The sequence below is a fragment of the Pempheris klunzingeri genome, chromosome 18, assembly GCF_042242105.1.
Source record: "Pempheris klunzingeri isolate RE-2024b chromosome 18, fPemKlu1.hap1, whole genome shotgun sequence".
NCBI classification, from domain to species: Eukaryota; Metazoa; Chordata; class Actinopteri; order Acropomatiformes; family Pempheridae; genus Pempheris; species Pempheris klunzingeri.
This window is the reverse complement of record NC_092029.1, coordinates 18,103,340-18,122,435: the sequence shown is the minus strand read 5'-3', so window position 1 is coordinate 18,122,435 and position 19,096 is coordinate 18,103,340. Positions and strand designations below refer to the sequence as shown.

Here is a 19,096-nt window from a genome sequence, read left to right as displayed (position 1 = left end):
CTTTCCATAAAGATGTAAATAACTCTTTACTCAAGAGACCCAATGACTGAGGAATTCAAAATTCAACAAGCAACAACCAAACTAATAACAGCAACTACATTACTGACCACAGGGATATGACTAATAACGAGCAATATGGAGCCAGAGAACCGCAGCCAGGAGAACTGTGCCAACAAATCCACCAGAACCTGAGAGATTTGTTTCTTTGGTCTGTCTTGGTGAAGGCTTGAATAAACTAAAATCATTATCGCTGGCTCCAAGTCAGCCCACAAATTAGATCTGAAACTCTCTTATTGGGTTTCACATCTGTTGGATAAACAAACATGCAGCCTGACATCTGCATGTTTATGTGATATGCTTATTCCGTACGAGACATTTTACTTTACCTACAGCAAACTCAGAAACAGCTGACAGTGGGACATCCAGCCAGAAGCTCCTCACTATATTATGTTATTTTTATGTATTCGGCACAGTGTGTTGTTTCTTAATGAATCTATGCTAAAGTTTGTTTTGTAAGAGTATTTCAAAGCCACAGTTTGATGTAAAAATCACTGGATTTCTTGTTTTTCAGTCATACATCTTCTGCGTGTCTCACAGAAGAGACGCTGCGTGTCTTAATCAATCCAGGGCCCATAGCAGCTCATGCTTCATTATTATTGTTTTAGTACCCAATGGCATGAACAATGAGTTACGAAAACATGTTGGCACGACTTAAAGCCGTACTGATTAGTGTTTACGCACAGGTCACATGACTCGGTGCAACAGGAAACGTGTTGTTCGTCGTGTCAAACCCACAGAGAATCATCACCAGACTGTACAGCTCCCCTCACGTCCGCGGCGTCTTGCTGTCTTTCACCTCATTCTTTTGGTTTTCCGGCCCGCTGCTTTTTTCTCACCGCTCTCATCGGCCTCGTTTCTAGCCGCAAAGCTCCAATAAACCCGGTGAACATTAGCTGCCCAGCACGAAACATTGGCTGATCGTTTAGCGGCTAAAGAGTCTGATATTCTCTGCAGGACCAAAACAAAGTGAGTGACTGAAAAGTCATGCTCATGTTCTCCACGTCTGTTGGATGTATAAGTGTTTGCTAACAGGTTCTAAAAAAAACGTAACAAGGCTTTAATATGTTACGTGCTCGCGGTGTTCAGCTCGTTATGCAGTTCTGCCCCCCAGTGGTAAAAAACAAATGGCATAATGCAGCGCTATAGTTCAATTTACGGTTCAATGCATTGTGACCTAAATGTTAAACACTGTGATTGGTGAAATGCTCTGTGTAAAGCGCCATCTTTTACATTTGATCAGTTCCTTTGAGTGTGAGCCACTGCCTCTCACTGCACACTCCCCTGGTAAACACTGCTGTTGTGGGAGCGACGGATGGATGCGATGAGCCCATTTATTATTCAGGCATCAGTGTGTCTGAAGAGGGACAGCAGGACAGCAGCACAGGGAGAGACACGGAGAGAAAAGGCTGTGGTTACTAATGAGGCTTTATCACAATGATACCACCTTCCTCATGCATCTTTCATACAAAGACCCGCATAAGTACACAAACAGGAGAGGCTGTGTGATGCACGGTCGCATTAATGATGTGTCATAGAGAACCAACTCGACTGACCTATGGAGGATCTGATACTTTAGAAAACCATGGCAAGAGAACATTCAAAAGGTTGTTTATTTGCCTCTATATCACAAGAGCAACATACAGTCTTTAGTTTAATACTTACAACCTGGAGGTCTCGTTGAAAACGTACAAAAGTTCGGAGATATTTACACGGTGGGAAAAGAAATAAATACAGAATTAAAACATTTAGATCAACAGCTGTTCATGACCACGATGTGCAGTATTTACATCATGTACAGTAACGTAATGTACAAATTCTTACAGGAACAACATACACTGACATTGTGATCTTAAATTATTGAATAAGTTTGGTAACGTTTTGTGTTGCAGCAGGAAACCATGAAACCTTCGACCATTACTCCATTTCTGGATAAGCCTGACGGGATTGTCATTGTAACAGTGCATTAGTCCGTCTCTCTTTCTATACTTTCTGTTGGAAAATCCCATAAAGAGGCCAACGCTAACAATATATTAGTCCAACTCTCAGTACCCTCAGACTTTCAAAACGTCGTCTTTCGGCCTAGAGCCCATTTGCTCCTATCAAGAGCATAAATCTTTCAAAAGGGTTAGGAATGTAAGAAAGGTTTACAACAGCACTTGGTGTATGTGGGATGGACTTAAAATAAACTACATAGTACTTGTTCATGGTGATGAAGGAGCAGTGAGGGTCACTGATGTGTTTTTAATAACAGCACTCTTTTGCACAAGAAGATGTCTCAGGCTTTTGGACACGAGGGAAATACTTGTTCGTGGAATCAATTCATGGAGGGTTTTTTGCCGGCCTTTTATGGGATTGGTTGACAATAAGAAAAATATAGAATATCGCCTTCCTTATCCTCTAATTTCATTCATGTATCAGTTGTGGGGCTACATTCTCACCAGATTTCTGTAGTATTGCAATATGATGCCAATAAGACGCCTAGACCTGACAATAAGTCAATGAGACGTTAGAACACGGGCCTCCTTGTTTGTGCTTTGAAGGCAATTTAACGTGTCACCTTTAGCGGAAGCACATTGTGTGCGTGTACATTAGAGACATCGCAGTGCAAATCAATTGTGTTTTCCACCAATGTCACCACAAATTGAAGCATCTTCATTTTGATGGCAAGGCTCTCATCCACGATACATCCCCCATCTGCGGGGTGTACGCTCACCGAAACGGTTCGATCGGCAAAAAAAAAACAAAACATGGTGCCCACACATGTTCATTGAGTCACAGTCCACAGTGGAGGCTTATGGGAGAAATGCTGTGTTGGAAGTGGTGAGGAGCAGCTTCGCTTTGCACCAGGAGATGCATACAAGTACTTACTGAATCTTCTGTTGGAACTTGTGTAACACAGAAACACGCTCTCAGTCCACAGGGGTACGGATGGTTTTCATGTCGGTGAGAACGATGTTTCTGTAGCTGCGCTCTAGTCCCTCCATGAACTCCAGGTAGTTGCTGACCTTGAAGTTCTGGATTGGCTCCTCCTGCAGGTAAAAAAAAAAGAATTACCGGAGTTGTAGTTCATAAAATGTTCCAGCCGCAAACAGCTGGGCTGCCACGTGTAAAAGTGTACATTGAAAGGCAGTTTGAATGATGTCTTAAGACATTAAGTCGTGGTTATTGCAACCAAAAAATGAAAACTTGGGGTATACAGCCTGATAATGTTTTCACTGAAGGAGAAGGTGGTTTACTTTATTTATTATCATTCACTTTGTTAGGGGATGAAGTGTGAATAATTCAATATAACCTTTTCATTAAAATACTTTACATTCAATCTATTTCAAAGTCACAGCAAATCAAATTAATCAAATCGAATGCTGCGCCGGTGCCAGTACACAACATCCCTTCCTAGCGCTCAGGTAATGAGGTTTCAGTGTTGGAAAAGCAAAACAATATCTTAATGAGTACTAGCATCTACGCCATGCCGGTACACACATAACAAGACGCGTGTTAATGTGCCGCGATCTCCGTCTAGGAGACAAGAATCGGACCAGACAAAAGAGCTTTTTATTTGGCTAATTTGTTCAGTCAGGATTTTAATTTCGGCTGTCATAATTGCTGCCTGAGCTAAAGTGTGCATCTGTCATGACAACACCCAAGCTGATGGGCATTGCGAACAATGCAACAGAGAAAATAACTGGTGTGCATTATGCTGCCAGTGGCATCAGCAATTAGCAGTCCAAGTCTAATGCTGCACACAGATGACGCACCGCATGCAGAACAGCAACACACAGCAAAACACCATCATTTCTCCCCCATTATTGTCCAGGCCAGGCCAAAGTCAGTCTAAACTACCCTTTAATGACTTGTGCATGTTGTCAGCACAAGCTCATTTTCTTTCATCGCTTTTCAGACCGTGTGAAGAATGTGGAGAATCTCATTACCGCTTTATTTTTGCAGGTAAATAACACTGACGAGGACAGGTGCAGTGAGAACACAGTGAATCCAGTGAGCACAATTTAAGGTTGGAGACTCATTTATTTTCCCTTCTAATGAGACCTCACACAGAGTTTAATGCTTTCAGCGTAAATGCAAACATTACACCAGAGGAGGAAAATCAGAAGTATTTCACTTTTACATAAGATTATGTTTATGTTTCTTAGACTTTCCTGTTAGAGCGGAGCAGCACAGCTCTAGGGATGGCACTGTCGGCCTGTTAGGATGCCACTTGACTAGTGACTAGTCTAAATATCTCAGCAACTACTGGATGGGTGTTCATTAAATTTTATTCAGAATTCCTAAAGGATGAAGCTTTGGTGATCCCCTGACTTTTCCTCTAGGGCTGTAATGAGGTTAAAATTTTCTATGTAGACTGAAATATCTAGACATTGGTTGGATTGCAATTATATGTGGTACAGGCAGTCGTGCCCCCCTCAACTCTGGTTGGATTTAGTTAACACAACCTCAAAGAGCGGCTAGCATGGCTGTAAACTCTTAGTTCTGTTGCATTAACGGGAACCAAATTTAATTGAATCTAATTCATGTGACAGGTAACATGTAAACATGGCTGCGCCGTGTGCTGTGTAAAAAGTAAAAGGTTGGAATCACTAGCTTGCACCATCTTCCAGAGCGAGTTGCAATCAGTGTAATGATGCTTCATTCCCTTTGATCAGCGCGTGTCAAAGCGCAGATGTCTACGAGTTGTGAGCAGCTGAATTAAAGGGTGATTTTACATGCTTGGACTGTTTTGTCTGAGTCATTTTAGAGATAAAACTAGAAAAGTTTGTGTACCCAATTTTTTTTTCTTTATCTGCAACCCTGGAATTCATCACATCACCCCTTTGATTCGTCTGCCTTAGATCACCAAGGATAATAATCACCAAAAACAGTGAGAGCAGAATTTCTAATATTACAATATCACCTTTCATAAGGCGATATTGTACGTTTAAAAAAAAAACACAAAAGGAATGAAGTGCAGGGAAAAGAAATAGATTAAGAGCAAATGGAGCGATAGTTATTATCTAAAAGGGAACAAATAGAGTGACTACATAGGGGTGATCATTCAGAGGGGAGTAAGTCACGTCGGGAAGAAATGAGTTTTCAGTCTGATGGAGGATTCTGCTCCAGTGAATATTCCAGGCAGCGATGCATCACTGTAAAACACACTATATAGGAGAAGAATCTCCATGTAATTACATGGTATTATGTGAGAGGTCACAATATAGCCTTATTTGATATACTGGTGTTAATAAAACATAGGTTTGCTGTAAGAATGCCCAACTACATAACTCAAAATCTATTAAATCCATATTTTGTAGAGTAAAAGTCCTCTACACCCAGCCAGATGGTGTATATGATATATATATATATATATACAGTATATATCTCTCCTGTAAACTAGCAGTCAACTACAGTGAGTATAAAAAGTAAATGGTACTTCGACTTGTCAGATTCTTTATTTTGGTCAAGTTTTAACAGAGATTAATCCTAAAGAATCATCAAAACTAAAGTTGTTTAGGCGGTTCATTTATCTCACAGGGAAACTGCTGCTGACACAGTTAAACCCGTGAAGGAGACTCGAGATAAGCAGTGGAAATCACTTGGGAGGGTATTTTTGGTCTGTTCTTTTTTTCTGGGGGAAATTAAGGAGGATAAAAAAAAAAAAAAAGGAAGATGCAAAGACACGAGTGTGTAGGAATTAGCGCCTGACGACTTCCTTGAGTTTGACACAAACTATACTTCAAGCCGATGTTGAGCAGTGTTCACTTCAAAATGTTCACGCTGGACAGGTGACATGAGCTGCTTAATGTCCCACATAATCCTCAAGACATATTAACCATTAGCACTTCTGAGATCATTAGGTAAGCTAATTAATGCATTAATTACAGTAGATCTCTACGTTTTTCTTTAAGCTTGTCCTCACATGACAAATGAGTCTGGATTTACCCAGAAGACACATTGTTTAGCATTAAAAGTTTTATTGATAGCAAAAAGAAAATATATTAAGTGCCACTTAATGGAAGTCTAACTTAGTTGATCCATTTTGTTTTGGGTGAGACTGTGAGCTCTGACACTGTGGGAAGGTCCCATGTAGCGTATGAGTCAGTGGCAGACGTATAACCTCTGTCTCTTCCCGTCGACTATTCTTCTCACCACTTTAGCTCCCCTGCAGCCGAGCTCCAGCCAAACTCAGAACGAGTTTAACAAGTCATTTGCCTTTTCAAATTTTAATTCAGATGAAATATAGATATAGCCCCAAGTGAGACAGCGTAAGTGTAGAGGGGTGCGAGTGTGTGTGTGTGTGTGTGCGTGTGAATGTTTTTTAAAAAATCCTCTAATACCAGATCTGTCGGAGTAAAATACTTCCTTCACATTGTTCCCACAGAGAGGGAGAGAAAGAGGAGAGGAGAGATAAGGCCGTCAGATGCAAACCAGCATGTCTGAAACTTTCAACGGTTCAGCCCAGGACGAGGATTGTGCAAGTTTCTTTCACACACACGCACACACACACACACACACACACACACACACACACACACACACACACACACAAAACATACAAGCACACAAACACACACCGGGTCTCAGAGCTGTCTCTTGCAGCAGTATCTGATGCTACAGCTCATTAGAAGAGCTTCCTCAGATAAAGTCTTCATAACTGATCTTTTATTCACAAAAACTGTCAGCGGCGGCTCATGCCGATGTTAACACCAGAGCTATCAGCCAGAGACAAGACGGATTGAAATGCTTAATGAGTTATGACGATGAGCGCCTTGTGTCAAGCCATGCCTCATTCACAATGCTGGTGTTTAATGTTGCTTTGGATATTAGCAGAAGTACACATCTCAGAGACCGTGACTTTAGACCTTTAGTGAAATCTTTGGAGCCACTCGTTATTTCTGCGTTCATTCAATATTCACCGAGCCCGACGTGAAATGTTAACTTTTAGAGCAGGCTTCCTTTTTCACCGTACATTTCCAGCAAAGCACACCATTGTGGAAGGTTTATTTGTTATTCACCATGTACGATTGGTGAATTGAAAAGGAAAGGTGGACAATGCAGGAGGCGGCTGATCGGCCTATAAGATGAATTGTAGTCCTCCATCTCACCTTGAGGAAGACCTGCAGTTCCTGGGACTGCGTGCGCTGCAGGATGTCCGGCTGCAGATGCTTGAATATGGCCACACACATGTAAACCTGGTAGTCAGGACCCATCACCACGCAGGTGGAAACGTAGTGGCAGATTTCTGTCCAGTCCAGATAGTTCCAGAAACACTGAGTCAACCAGTGGAGGCACATCTGTGGTAAGAAAGACACAACTTGATTTCCTGGATTATGTTGCTGTTGAATTACAGACAAAACACCTTTGACAGAATATGACATTTTACTGTGTGACCAGGTGTCAGTAGTTCAAATTGAATACAAGTGAAAGAGATGAAGAACCTGATTATACTGTAATCTACTTGTTGCTTTTAACAAATAATGGTTCATGTTTCAGCCAATTATTCCTCTCCCTATAATAGTTTAAATATGTCGCTATGAAAAAGAATCTCCCCTCAATCTTCATAGGTATTAAAGGAAAATAACGTATATTCTACAGAATTAAAAGTAACTGTCTGCTGAGTCAGTCTGGGATCAGTCAGTGTTTGACATGTGAACATCTGAAGTTTAAAGTCTCACGCACACCGTCTTCCATAGCCTTAACGGTGAAAGTATGATAATGTTACCCTGAGATCTACCATCACTTTGATATTATTGTCATCATGAAATGTAGTTGTGGCCCATTGTAGTTTATGGAATGTCAGGTTTTCATGTTGAGATCCACTCTCTAATGTGACTGACTGTCTGACGGCTCATGGTCCCTGACTGGCCTCACCTGAGGAGGTGTTGGCTTTATCTGTCTGGAATGTTCTCTGTTTCTCAGCTTTTCCAGGCAAACATTGTATTTCTAATAATGTTTACTGCGAGTAAAAGGTCAGTGTGCGGGAGCTTTCTGTTTTCTTAGAAATGTGAACATCTACCAGCCACTGACAGATAAATGTTCAAACACAGCAGTCCCCCAACAGTATATCATTATGTTGTGTCTGAAATCTATAAGCCACTTTCATATTTCATCAGCATTTGGCTGGCGGACGGGGCTAATTTCCTACACTGGTCTGAGTTTGGAGTGAGGTACTTCCCTGACACAGTTCCATGTAAGTTTTCCCTTTACATCTAACTCATGTTTATGAACTCACAGTTGGTTTTCACATTTTCTTAAATCTGTACGCCACCAAATTGCATCATTATTAATAATTACACTTATACATAGCAATTAGAGAATTAAATTACAAGCCAACAAAGAATAAAAAGTATCTGCTGTATTTAGAAAACACGGCAGTGCAAATGAGAAAAATGAAGTGAAGTTCATTTGAATCGTATCTTCCCAATTTAAGTGTTTTAGAAGTCAATAATAAGACTTAACCCAGCAGACTAACAGAGGCATCAATAGGTGTTTAGACTTCATTTAAAACACTACATGCTGCTGAGGTCATTGGAGATTCATCCCAGAACCTGGGGACCACAATGGCAAAAGCTTAGTCACAGCTTGTTTTTGACCCAGGAATGAGCAGAACATCTTGTCTGCAGGCTTCATGGCTAAAAGTTCACGAGTAAAAGGTGGAGGTTGATTGTAGAGGTATTACGTCACTTCAGCAGAACCTTAAAATGGCTCTTGTACTTCTCAAGAATCTGTCAGAAAGGAGATAAAGAATTTCTACAGTACATTGCTGTGGTATGTTAAGCCAAGGTCTCCAGGAAATTGCAAATAGGAAAATTAATCATAATTTTGATAGATGGTCTCTTTTTGTGTTCTTATCCTAAAATGTGGCGCTTGATTCTTAATCCTTTAATCAACGTCCCTAAAATTGTTATGTAGGGCCACTTGCTATTGGCTTTTTTCCTCCTATGATTCAAGGCAACAGAGTAGGAGATATACGGTGATGTACATGATGTATTGTAAGTATCTCTGTTGGACTGCTGTCTGTAGAGCAAACTGCAGCTCAAAAAATGTAGGATCTAGAATCTATGGAGCTGCTGTCCTCAAGTCCTGCTGCCAGAAATCAGCGGGCAAAAATAAAATAGATTTGGCACTGTAAGTAAAGGTATTAGTGGACCTGGAAAAAAAAAATTAGATATCATGAATCATCTAATGACGTGTCATCAGAGCGGTGGCTGGACTCTTTTCTGTCTGGGCATGGCTCATACGACATGTCTGAACTGACTAGAATTTCTAAGTAGGAGAAAATTGGCCACAAATTCTCTTAAATCACTCATACGTCCCACTTGACAACAAATCTGTGCGGACGAGTGGTTCTTGCTTGAGGCCCAGTGTTTAGGCTGATATTGGCCTAAAGGTGAAATGTATGCAACAATATGTTTTGGTGGTTAAATCATATATTCAACGGAGAACCTAAAACCGTTCATGGCTCATTTATACTGCGCTTTTAAGAAGCTCTGTTCATGTAGAAACACGATATAATTACCTGGAGTCACATATCTGTACGATCACGCTCTTCCCTGTTCTGCTTTATAATCTTTACTAAATGAATCTTTCTGGAAACATGTTTACTTTGAGAGAGAAAAATGATAACTCACAGCAGTCTTGAATATTGAGGTGGGATTAGGGGACAAAGAGACAAGCGTGCATGCTAATGTTTATTTCTCCAGCTGATGACTGAGTTGAGATATGTGATATTAATGCAGCAGCTCAACCAACAAGGCGTTCCCACCTGTTCCCAGTGAGAAGAACACAAAGTATCTAAAGCAAAAGTATCTATTCACCTACTGAGCCCAAAGAAGGGATTCAAATCAAGACAGCACTCATATTTAGAGCTGATGCATATATCTACTCTCTGTGACCACAATTTCACTTTTGTGAACACTTAAAAGTTCAAAAGGTAGACCTATTGTAATTCAAGACATTTTAAAGAGGGATATTTTGCAAGACAAGAATGATCAAATGTTAAGGTGCATTTTGCCTTTGTTGTTTAAAACATGAAACTCTTTCACCATTGTTTTAATGTGATGCAATTCCACCATTTAAGCAAGAGTTGTCTCACAGCAGAAAGAAATGAAGCAGGCAGGACCAGCAGCACTGCCAAACAATCATAGGGGTGGGTTGCTGAATAATGCTCCAAACAGCATTTTCATTAAAGGTAGACGTGAGGCAAACAAGAAGAAGCCAGACATATACAGGCACGCTGGCAGCTCTCTTAGGCTGTACTTAAGCACAGCAGGGTTTTGAACTACACGCTAATATCAGCATGGTAGCTAATATGACATTTGCTAATTAGCAATAAACAGAATACAGCTGAGGCTGATGGGAATTCCATGGCAATTCATCGAATAGTTGTTGAAATATTTCATTAAAAGCCAAAAAAGTCAGCCTCGTGTCCCTCCACAACAGCAACATGTTCTAAATGTGTCATGGTTGGTTGAATCCTCACTTTTGATGATGTGACTGCAATCTGTAGATTTCAGCCTGACAGAGCTTCACACCTGTTTACCCAGTCTTTCCAAACATTCAACAGACAGCAAACAGCACACATGCTGCGTTTTAACTCATTTGCATGCCAATAATTAGCTGCTGAGTTCACTAATGACACAAACCTGCTCGAGCTTACAAACATGCTCCACTTACTCTCCATAAACACATTATTATCACCTCCTCCTCGGCTACACTATATACTATGATGAAAATACTGACATCCTAATTTGTGTGTTATAATAAAACCAAGGAATAGCTGCATCTGTGCTGCCCTTTGTTTTAAACCCTCAGGCAAAAACAAGTACACATACAGTAATTTCTGTGACTATAAATCCCTTCAAGGTCCTTCCAAGAGCACCTATTCTTCTTTGTGCTGTTGGTGTTCCTGTGAGCTAACACTCTGGGGGCAAAGGTAAGTGTGACTGTATTCTCGCAGTTTTCTTTACTTACTTTCCCTTCAGCCGTAAACAGGCAGTTATTTAGAGCTGTTATTAATCTAAGCAGGTCAGGTCACATTGGCGGGCTCGTAGAGATATCACAATCTGGCTGTGCGTGTGAAAAACTGAATGTTGTGTAGTAGGTCTGACTGATAACTCCATGTTGTTGTTCACTTTCAATTTTCACTTTGATCTTATCGTGATATTATCAGAAAACGTCACTATTGTCACTGAGTTTTTTTATTCCAAGTATACAGACATTAAGCAGCAGCATATAGCAGCTCTACCTGCCCAGCACCAACTAGCAGCTTTTTCTATCATTGTGAACCGATTATCTTTTGCTTTTGGACTGTTGGTTGGACAAAACAATTGAAGACAAATGGAGACATCACCATGGACTTTGATAAACTTTGATGGGCGTATTCTTACTATTCTCTGACATCTCATAGACTAAACAATGGATGGATTCATTGTGAAAATAATTAGCAGATTATAATAAGAAATAATTTGGTTTGCTGCAGCCCTAAACTCACACAGTAAGTACATTTTCAGTACAACTTCCTGGATGAAAACTAAGTTTAAACAGTAAAAGGGGGGGTTGTTACCATCGTGTTATAGTGCCTGATGACACACATTGGTTATTGTGTCCTAAATACAAAACACACACCTCATGTTTCTTCCCATAATCCATGTTCTTCACCCTTCACCTTCCGCAGCGCCAAAGTAAAGTCTCTTCCTGTCATATACACTTCTAATCTCAAGGAACTTGAGGACTGTTTCAAATGCCTAAACGTTTTGCAGATGGATTTTTACAAAGGCCTGCATCCACACACACGTTGGTGCACAACCTCTACTGTATGAATGTCGGAGATGTATAATGCTTCATTTGCCACTGTCTCTATGTCAGGCTTTCAAAGCTCAAGTAGATATTATTGGAGTAGATATTTCCATTTCTGACTGACAAACAGGTGCCCCCTTATCGCCTTGAAGAGCAAAGCGATGAGCTGAGCCTTAACGTATTATTCCACCCTCTAGACGGCGAGTTCAGATCTTTGATGCAAATGTGGCAAGTCTTATAAGCACCGCTGCTGCCGTACATTATGGGAGCCTCAACTGTCTACTGCAGACACGCTGAAGACAGGATCAAACATAAGAGGATTCAAGGTGAGAAACCTTTTTCTCTACCGCGTTGTTTGTGAGAGAACCAAGTGTGCCGAAAGAATCAACCTTTTCAACCGCTATGTTAAAGAAAAAGACCAAAGTGTGGCTATAAAGGCTTTAAACAAAGTTTTTGGGTCTGTTACTGACATCATTTATGAAATACTTCTATGCAACAACGACAAAACAAAATGTGCTGCTGACTCCTTTAGTGTTGTTGGTGATGAAATGTCTACGCAGTGTACTTTGAATTAATTTATCTAAATTCATCCCTTTTAGTAGTCATAGTCATGGCTGTCCTCTATTGATCCAAGAGAAAAATTATAATGCAAAGATAGAAAAGTAATGATTAAATATTTGAAATTAATTTTCTGCAGTATGTAGCAGAAACTCTTCAAAGGTCTGCAAGTCTTTTTAACTTTCTGTGAGTGTTTCTGTGAATTCACACGATGGCTACAGTTGATTCAGTGTGGAACAGTGCAATTTGGTTTAGCAGCACAGTTCCTCATGAACAGAAGTTCCTTAGTGAACAGCCAAGTTTAACCATTTCACTGACACAAATCTTGATGGAGTGATTAAAGCCTACGCTTGGTTTCTCTCCAGATGTTGCATATCACGTCTATTGTGAAAGCAGTTCCTGTAGTAGTTTTAACTGTCCGTTTATAATGTTAGTGCAAAACCTGACTCAACTTTGGTTCAGGCTGTTACAGAATTGAAACGCCTCTGCTGGCCCCAATTAAAAGTTACTGAAGGTGAATAAAATTCCTCTACATCTAAATGGATTACCGTGTGTCAGCAGTGGTTAACTCTGCAATGCAAAGCATGGCATACACAATATATCTGTCGTCGTAAACTTCTCTAAAGAACATACCTGAGACGGGGTGAAACCAGACATCCTGAAGGCGGAGTGGACTAGAGGAACTTCAGCTTTGAGCAGCATCTCCACATAGTGAGCTGTACACCAGTAAACAGGAGGGATTCCCGATTCAGCTACTTGCACAGGAACGTGAACCTGTCGCGACAGACAAACAAACCTTTTCTTAGCTCTCTTGGTCTCAGAGAGTTTTTAGATTTGTGTGAATGATGTCCAATTTGCTCACTATACTGGATAGAAAAACAAAAAATAACATCAATGTTTTGTAGTCATTGCTGATACAGAGATAAAACCAGTGTTGCATACTTGCACAGTTTTTATGTTGAGTGATGGAGATAGAAACAGAATGCTGCTTTGTGTTCACGAACAGGTGTGTGTGTGTGTGTGTGTGTGTAACAGTGTGTTTTCATCCCCGTCTTTTCCTCCTAAATTTGCTGCTGCCTCTTAATTATCTGTGCCCTTTCTGTTTTCCTTGATATTGACAAAATCGACCGTGTTGTGTAGTTAGAGGCTAACTGCTGCATCAAGCACACTGCGAGCATGGAGCACACGTTCCACTGAGTCAATCGGGCCGCACTTGACTTATAACGAGAGACAACAAGATGACAGGTTGGTATAATGATAGCAAAGCTTAATCTCAGCACAGCAGTTCTCCCCTGCTATTTAAAATGATTCAAACTAGAACTAATTTTGGTCATCTCCCCCCTAACTTGAACTATTCATTTTACTCTTATTTCTCCCCGTTTTTGTCATTTATTTAATTAGTCATCATCCTGCTGGTGCTCTTACCTTTCCTTTTTTTCAGTTCAGTAAACACCATCACCATTAGGTTTGTTTTTCACCACGTTGAAAAATGAAGATGTAAAGTCAAACTGAAAATCATTGTGTGAAGAATGTTGTTAGAATTCACCGTCATCTTTTATTCATGATTTCTTTGCCGTAGCATTGTTGTGATTGGTTGTGCGCTGTGTATGAAAAAAGTGGGGATTAAATGAGGACAAGACAGACGCAGACGTCAAAGCTGTCAACACTGGAAGCTGCATTTCACACATGTATGTGATGTGAGAGACGTACACTCTTATATTAGAGTTTTACTTCACATAATGGGTTAACAGGAGTCCTTTGGTAGATACCTACACTGTGGGTTTGATGAATACAGCGGACGATAACGCCGCCACAACACTAGAGGAACGTATTGTACATGATCAGATCACATCGTGCTTTAATCATATTCCCTACAGTAACTGCATTTACATTTTTTCCATGTACTTTGTGAGAGGGTCTGTGGGAATATATCCATGCAATCATTCATTTCATCCACTCAGCCAAAGGTTTTTGATCTTCACCTTGTCAGCCTACGTGAAAAAGTGGGGCTGTAAAGGTGGAAGGTGGAATTTTACTTCTAAAAAGATGCATGCAAATGTCTGCGCAAATCTACTCAAGGGTGTTATGGTTAACTGTTGGTTGCAAAGGTTCACTGAGCAGTTAATACTTTATGCTCACCTCCTAGATCTCAAAGCACTGTGCAGCATCTAACAAGCTGATTAGTCAGCCCAACTTCCTGTTGGGAACTGTCTCCACAGCAGCAGCATGTGGTGAGTTTGTCCAAAAAAAAGGCGAATACCACAAACCATGCCGGCAACAATACATTGTACTTTGGAATACACTGTACCGTAGTTGTATTCGCATGGTGTTATACTCACAGAGGCATGTATTCTAGCCGGCCAGATGAATGCAGAGGTAAGCAGAGAGGAGAGTTTCAGTAACAAACTTAGAGAGCGTTCCGTGTCTCCAGCCATGATGAGGAACACTGTGGAGGCCAGCCAGTCGTGGCCTGGATAACCATCCAGCTGGGTGACTGGGGGGCAGAGTTAAAGAGCCAAAGGACTGGTGGAAAATGTTCATAGAAAAATGTCTCAGGCAAGCAATGCTGAAAAAACACAGCACCGTAGATTAGTTCTGCAACATAAATGCGATATTATTGGCAATAACAGGAAAAGTGACTTATGGAATCAAGAGTAAAGTAGAATCAACAGAAAGTATCACTTTGCATGTAAAAACAAGTCTGAATTAAGTAACAGCCTCTGTGTTTTATTACTAATTAATGATCTACAGAGCTGTGCATCACTGTGGCATAGAAAATCAGAGTAATTTGAATTGCAACAGCAGGTGGTGCTGATTCAAACGGCATAATTAGTTACAAATATTAGGTCTCAAAGCTGGAATTCATTGGTTTTGTTTATATTATAAAGAATCTGTAAAGACCCTGTTTAGTTGTCAGAAGAAAGTCCTTATGTTGCGTCGAATAAAGCATGAAGCTAATACCACTTTATTGTCAACTGACATCAACACCTCAGAGCGAGCAATGCTTTAACAGTCAATTAACTCTAATACAACAGACCATTATCTCATAGCAGAAAACTGCCAGGATCCAATTCTGTCAGCTGTATCATTCTGTCTAGATCTAGCAGCATTGTTAGTGGAAAATAGGAGCATGAATATTTTTTTGATTTTGGGTTATGAAGACTAAGTGAGAATACTGTAAGAAATATGATTCATTTACCACAATATTTCCCTGGTGGCAGCTCTGCATTGTGAACACAACATTCCACCAGCAATGACAAGAATAAAAACAAACATGATTCAAAACCCCAGGGTCACAACACAATCAGACTCCAAGGTTTCTCACTTAAAGCTTCTCTCACCAAGTACATCTCTTGTGGTTTACTGAGGCTCTGGAGCACTTAGTCTATAAGTTCGCTTTCATTTAGATATTTGATCATTTCTCTCAGATCCTGCTGGCAGCACGTAACTGCACTGATATGCAGTTATTGTATGTACTGTTCCAGGAGAACTGTGGAGCGATTAGTTTGGAGCGACAACCAGCCTGCCTTGTCTCCAGAAATCAACCTCGGGCTATTGACTATTTATGTCTTTCTGCTGAGTTGCTGCTTTTAAAGGATGTAAACTTTGAACTATTGTTTAGGTAAAATGTCCACAGAGAGATTTAATAAGCAATAAGCCCTTGAGACATTTCCCAGTTATTGTGTAATGGAAAGTAAAATATGCTTCTCAGGCTCAGAAATGATCCAGGTATCAGTAAGAGCTGTAGAGAACGATTAGTCAATTCATTGATTGGTCGTCTGACATAAAAACTAATCAGAAACTAGTTTGATAATCGAGCCCTTAGTCAAGCAAAAATTCCAGACATTTCTTAAAGGTTCTGAAATGTGAAAATGTGCTGCTTTTCTTGTTCTTGTATTATAATACATTGAATATGTTTGAATTCTGAACTATTTGTCAGACAAACGACACAAAAGACATCTGATGAGGTCAACTTGGGCTCTAGTTTCACTTGATTAATCAAGAAAAATTATCGTCAGATTAATCAGTAACAAAAATAAGCGTTGGATCCAGCCCTAGTTACCACGTCACAACACACTACCCAGATACATATCACTACATGCTATTTGAAACTGACTAACAAGCCTCATCTGTTTGTAGCAACTAAACTGTTTTTTTCCATCATCACATTGTGTTCTGTGCACTACAGTTTGTACCTGGTGAGGCTTTATGAATATTACCACTATGCCCATAGGCATAACACACACATTTTAGTAACAGAAACACTGAAGTACATTAGCATACAGCTAAACTATCATTTAATTGCTCAGCATAAAAGATCGCTACAACCAGCTTTTTTCATATTAGCGCAAATGTCACTCTGGACTCAGTATTACAAGGCAAAATGTCGCTTTTATATTTGTGAAGACTCTTTATCTCTACTCACTGTTTTCATGTTCAATTGTGCACATGCAAAAGAAACTTTTTTTCAAAGAGATAAAAGGCCTATCAGTTGCTATTTGGGACAAAAGAAGGCTGAACGGTTCACTGAGACACAGATGGAGTAAGATAGTCTGTATTGTGTCGATCAGACAGAGAAGGACACTATCAGTCTCTCCCTGTCTGCCTCTGAGTGAGAGTGGTGAAGTTATCAACCTAACCCTGCTGCCACTGCACACACATAAACACTGTGTTCTGTTAAATGGAGTGACAGAGTCAAATGGGGGCCAAAGATATTGTGTATAAAATTACAATAAAATTGAGGTATGTGTCAACATACAGTACCAGTCAAAAGTTTGGACACACCCTTTAATTCAATGGTTTTCCTTTATTTTTTATTGGATTCTGCTTTGTAGTAGTAGTCACCTTTTGCTTTGATGACAGCTTTGCACACTCTTAGCATTCTCTCAATCTTTGCATTATTTTTTATTGTGTATTGATTTACACATTTCTATGTTCATTTTTGTAGCAATTTTAGCTTTTTATGGGATTTAAAGTATTTTTTACTTTGCATAGCAAGGTACATAAGTTGGATAAATTGGATTAAACTTTATTGACAAATCTCAGAGGTGATCTAAGCTATACCTTTAATGGTCATAAATCTCTTAAATCTATTAATATTGAAAAAAAAAAAATGCACGTTTTGCTTACCCACCTATTAAATTTCCCTGAATGTTGGAACATTTTCAAGAGTAGTGCAATAGAAGTAGTAAAGAGTAGTAGTGCAATAGAAGTACAATACAATTTTTTGGTTATGTCAAGAGGTTCACTTTTAAAGCGATATTAGTAGTAAGTAGTTTGTTGAAATCACTTTACCGACAACTTATTAAATGTTTTAATGCATGGACTAGAGGTTATGAAAGTTCCCTATCAACAATTTTGAACAGAGATCCCATATTATCATATTTGAACACACGATGTAACCCACGCAAATATGCAAAATATCAGCGGGAGTGAATAATTTTATAGTCATGATCCACCAACTCTTCATTAGTGAAGATGTGGATTCTGTAAGGATACTGAGCTCTGAGGCAGATTTAACTCTCTGCGTGGACAAGAAAATCTTCAGATGCTTCATTAGCAGCGTCAGGTTGCCTACAGCATCATCTTTCAGCAGCTTGAGGTAACTGCCGTACCTGTGGATAAAATACAAAACAGAAAGAATGTAGATCCCAATGTGCACCTCAATGCACAATGGGGTTATCTGTCCCCCAGCTACAGTGAACATTTGGGCCATCAGGCAGATTTATTCAATTCATTTAATCACAAGCATAGCTGTGTACAATTAAACTACATTGGCTTTTTTTTTTTTACTGTGCCTAAAGAAATTAAATATCATAGGAGGTCTTTGAAATTGTACTTATAAATTTTCATTTCTTAAAGCTATTACAAAAAGTCCAATAATCCCCTTCTCACGCTCAAATGAAAGTCGCAACACAGCGAGATATAATAACAGAGACAAAGAATTTACTGAGGTCTTGTGCAAATACACGGAAGTACTCATCAAATTCAATTCAACCAGTGGTCAGATTTAACTCAGCAAGTCTGACACACAAGGATTAATTACAATTGGGTCACACTCACACACTGTGTTCTGTTGATACCAAAAATACGAACATGGCACTCAGTGCATCCTGAGCATGCTCTGAAACTTTTCAACTCAAATTCACCCCTCAGGCGAGGTGTCGGCCAAAGAGTTATATGTGCTATGTAATGTAGCAGTGGGGTGTCGTTATAGAGAGAAATGAGTGGTGTGAGAACAGTAGCACAAGTCAAAGGGCCTACTTATGGGAAAATAAAGAACAGACCAAGTATTATGCACAGCAGCATCACTAGAGTGAAAACAGAACAGCAGGAGAACCCTTACATACACGTTAAACAAGTGTAGAGTTTTAATACTACTGTACGGTAGGAGCAGGAGAGAATAATATCATTCCTCTGAGTAATTGGAAGTAAGTTTTTCTAATTCCTTCTACAACCACTGAATGGTGGGGACAGAGCATCTCCTCTGGGCTTTCAGGTCGTCAGGCTGTGACATTCAGTTGATCAAGCGGCCAAACGTAGAAAAAGCTCACATCTCTTGTTGTTGTACTCCAATAATCTCGTGTCTGTCCGGATGAACTGTTCTCCCCTACTTCAACAATGGCCTTCTCCCTTTTTTCATTGTTCCTGCCCATTTGCAACTCAGGAAAGAGCCTCTTTCCTCTTCAGG

The 19,096-nt window shown here is 40.0% G+C and overlaps 1 protein-coding gene across 1 annotated transcript in view; it reads right to left on the bottom strand.

Moving 5' to 3' along the window:
* Positions 1-2,931: 2,931 nt before the first annotated feature.
* Positions 2,932-19,096, bottom strand: part of tbc1d32 (TBC1 domain family, member 32) — a 62,759-nt gene continuing 46,594 nt past the window's right edge. The window contains exons 29-33 of the mRNA XM_070849449.1: positions 17,905-18,020; positions 14,745-14,899; positions 13,039-13,179; positions 7,155-7,343; positions 2,932-3,089 (exon numbers count right to left, since the gene is read on the bottom strand). Of these exons, the coding sequence (XP_070705550.1) occupies positions 2,970-3,089; positions 7,155-7,343; positions 13,039-13,179; positions 14,745-14,899; positions 17,905-18,020 (721 nt within the window). The 3' untranslated portion in view covers positions 2,932-2,969. The remainder of the gene's footprint in view (positions 3,090-7,154; positions 7,344-13,038; positions 13,180-14,744; positions 14,900-17,904; positions 18,021-19,096) is intronic.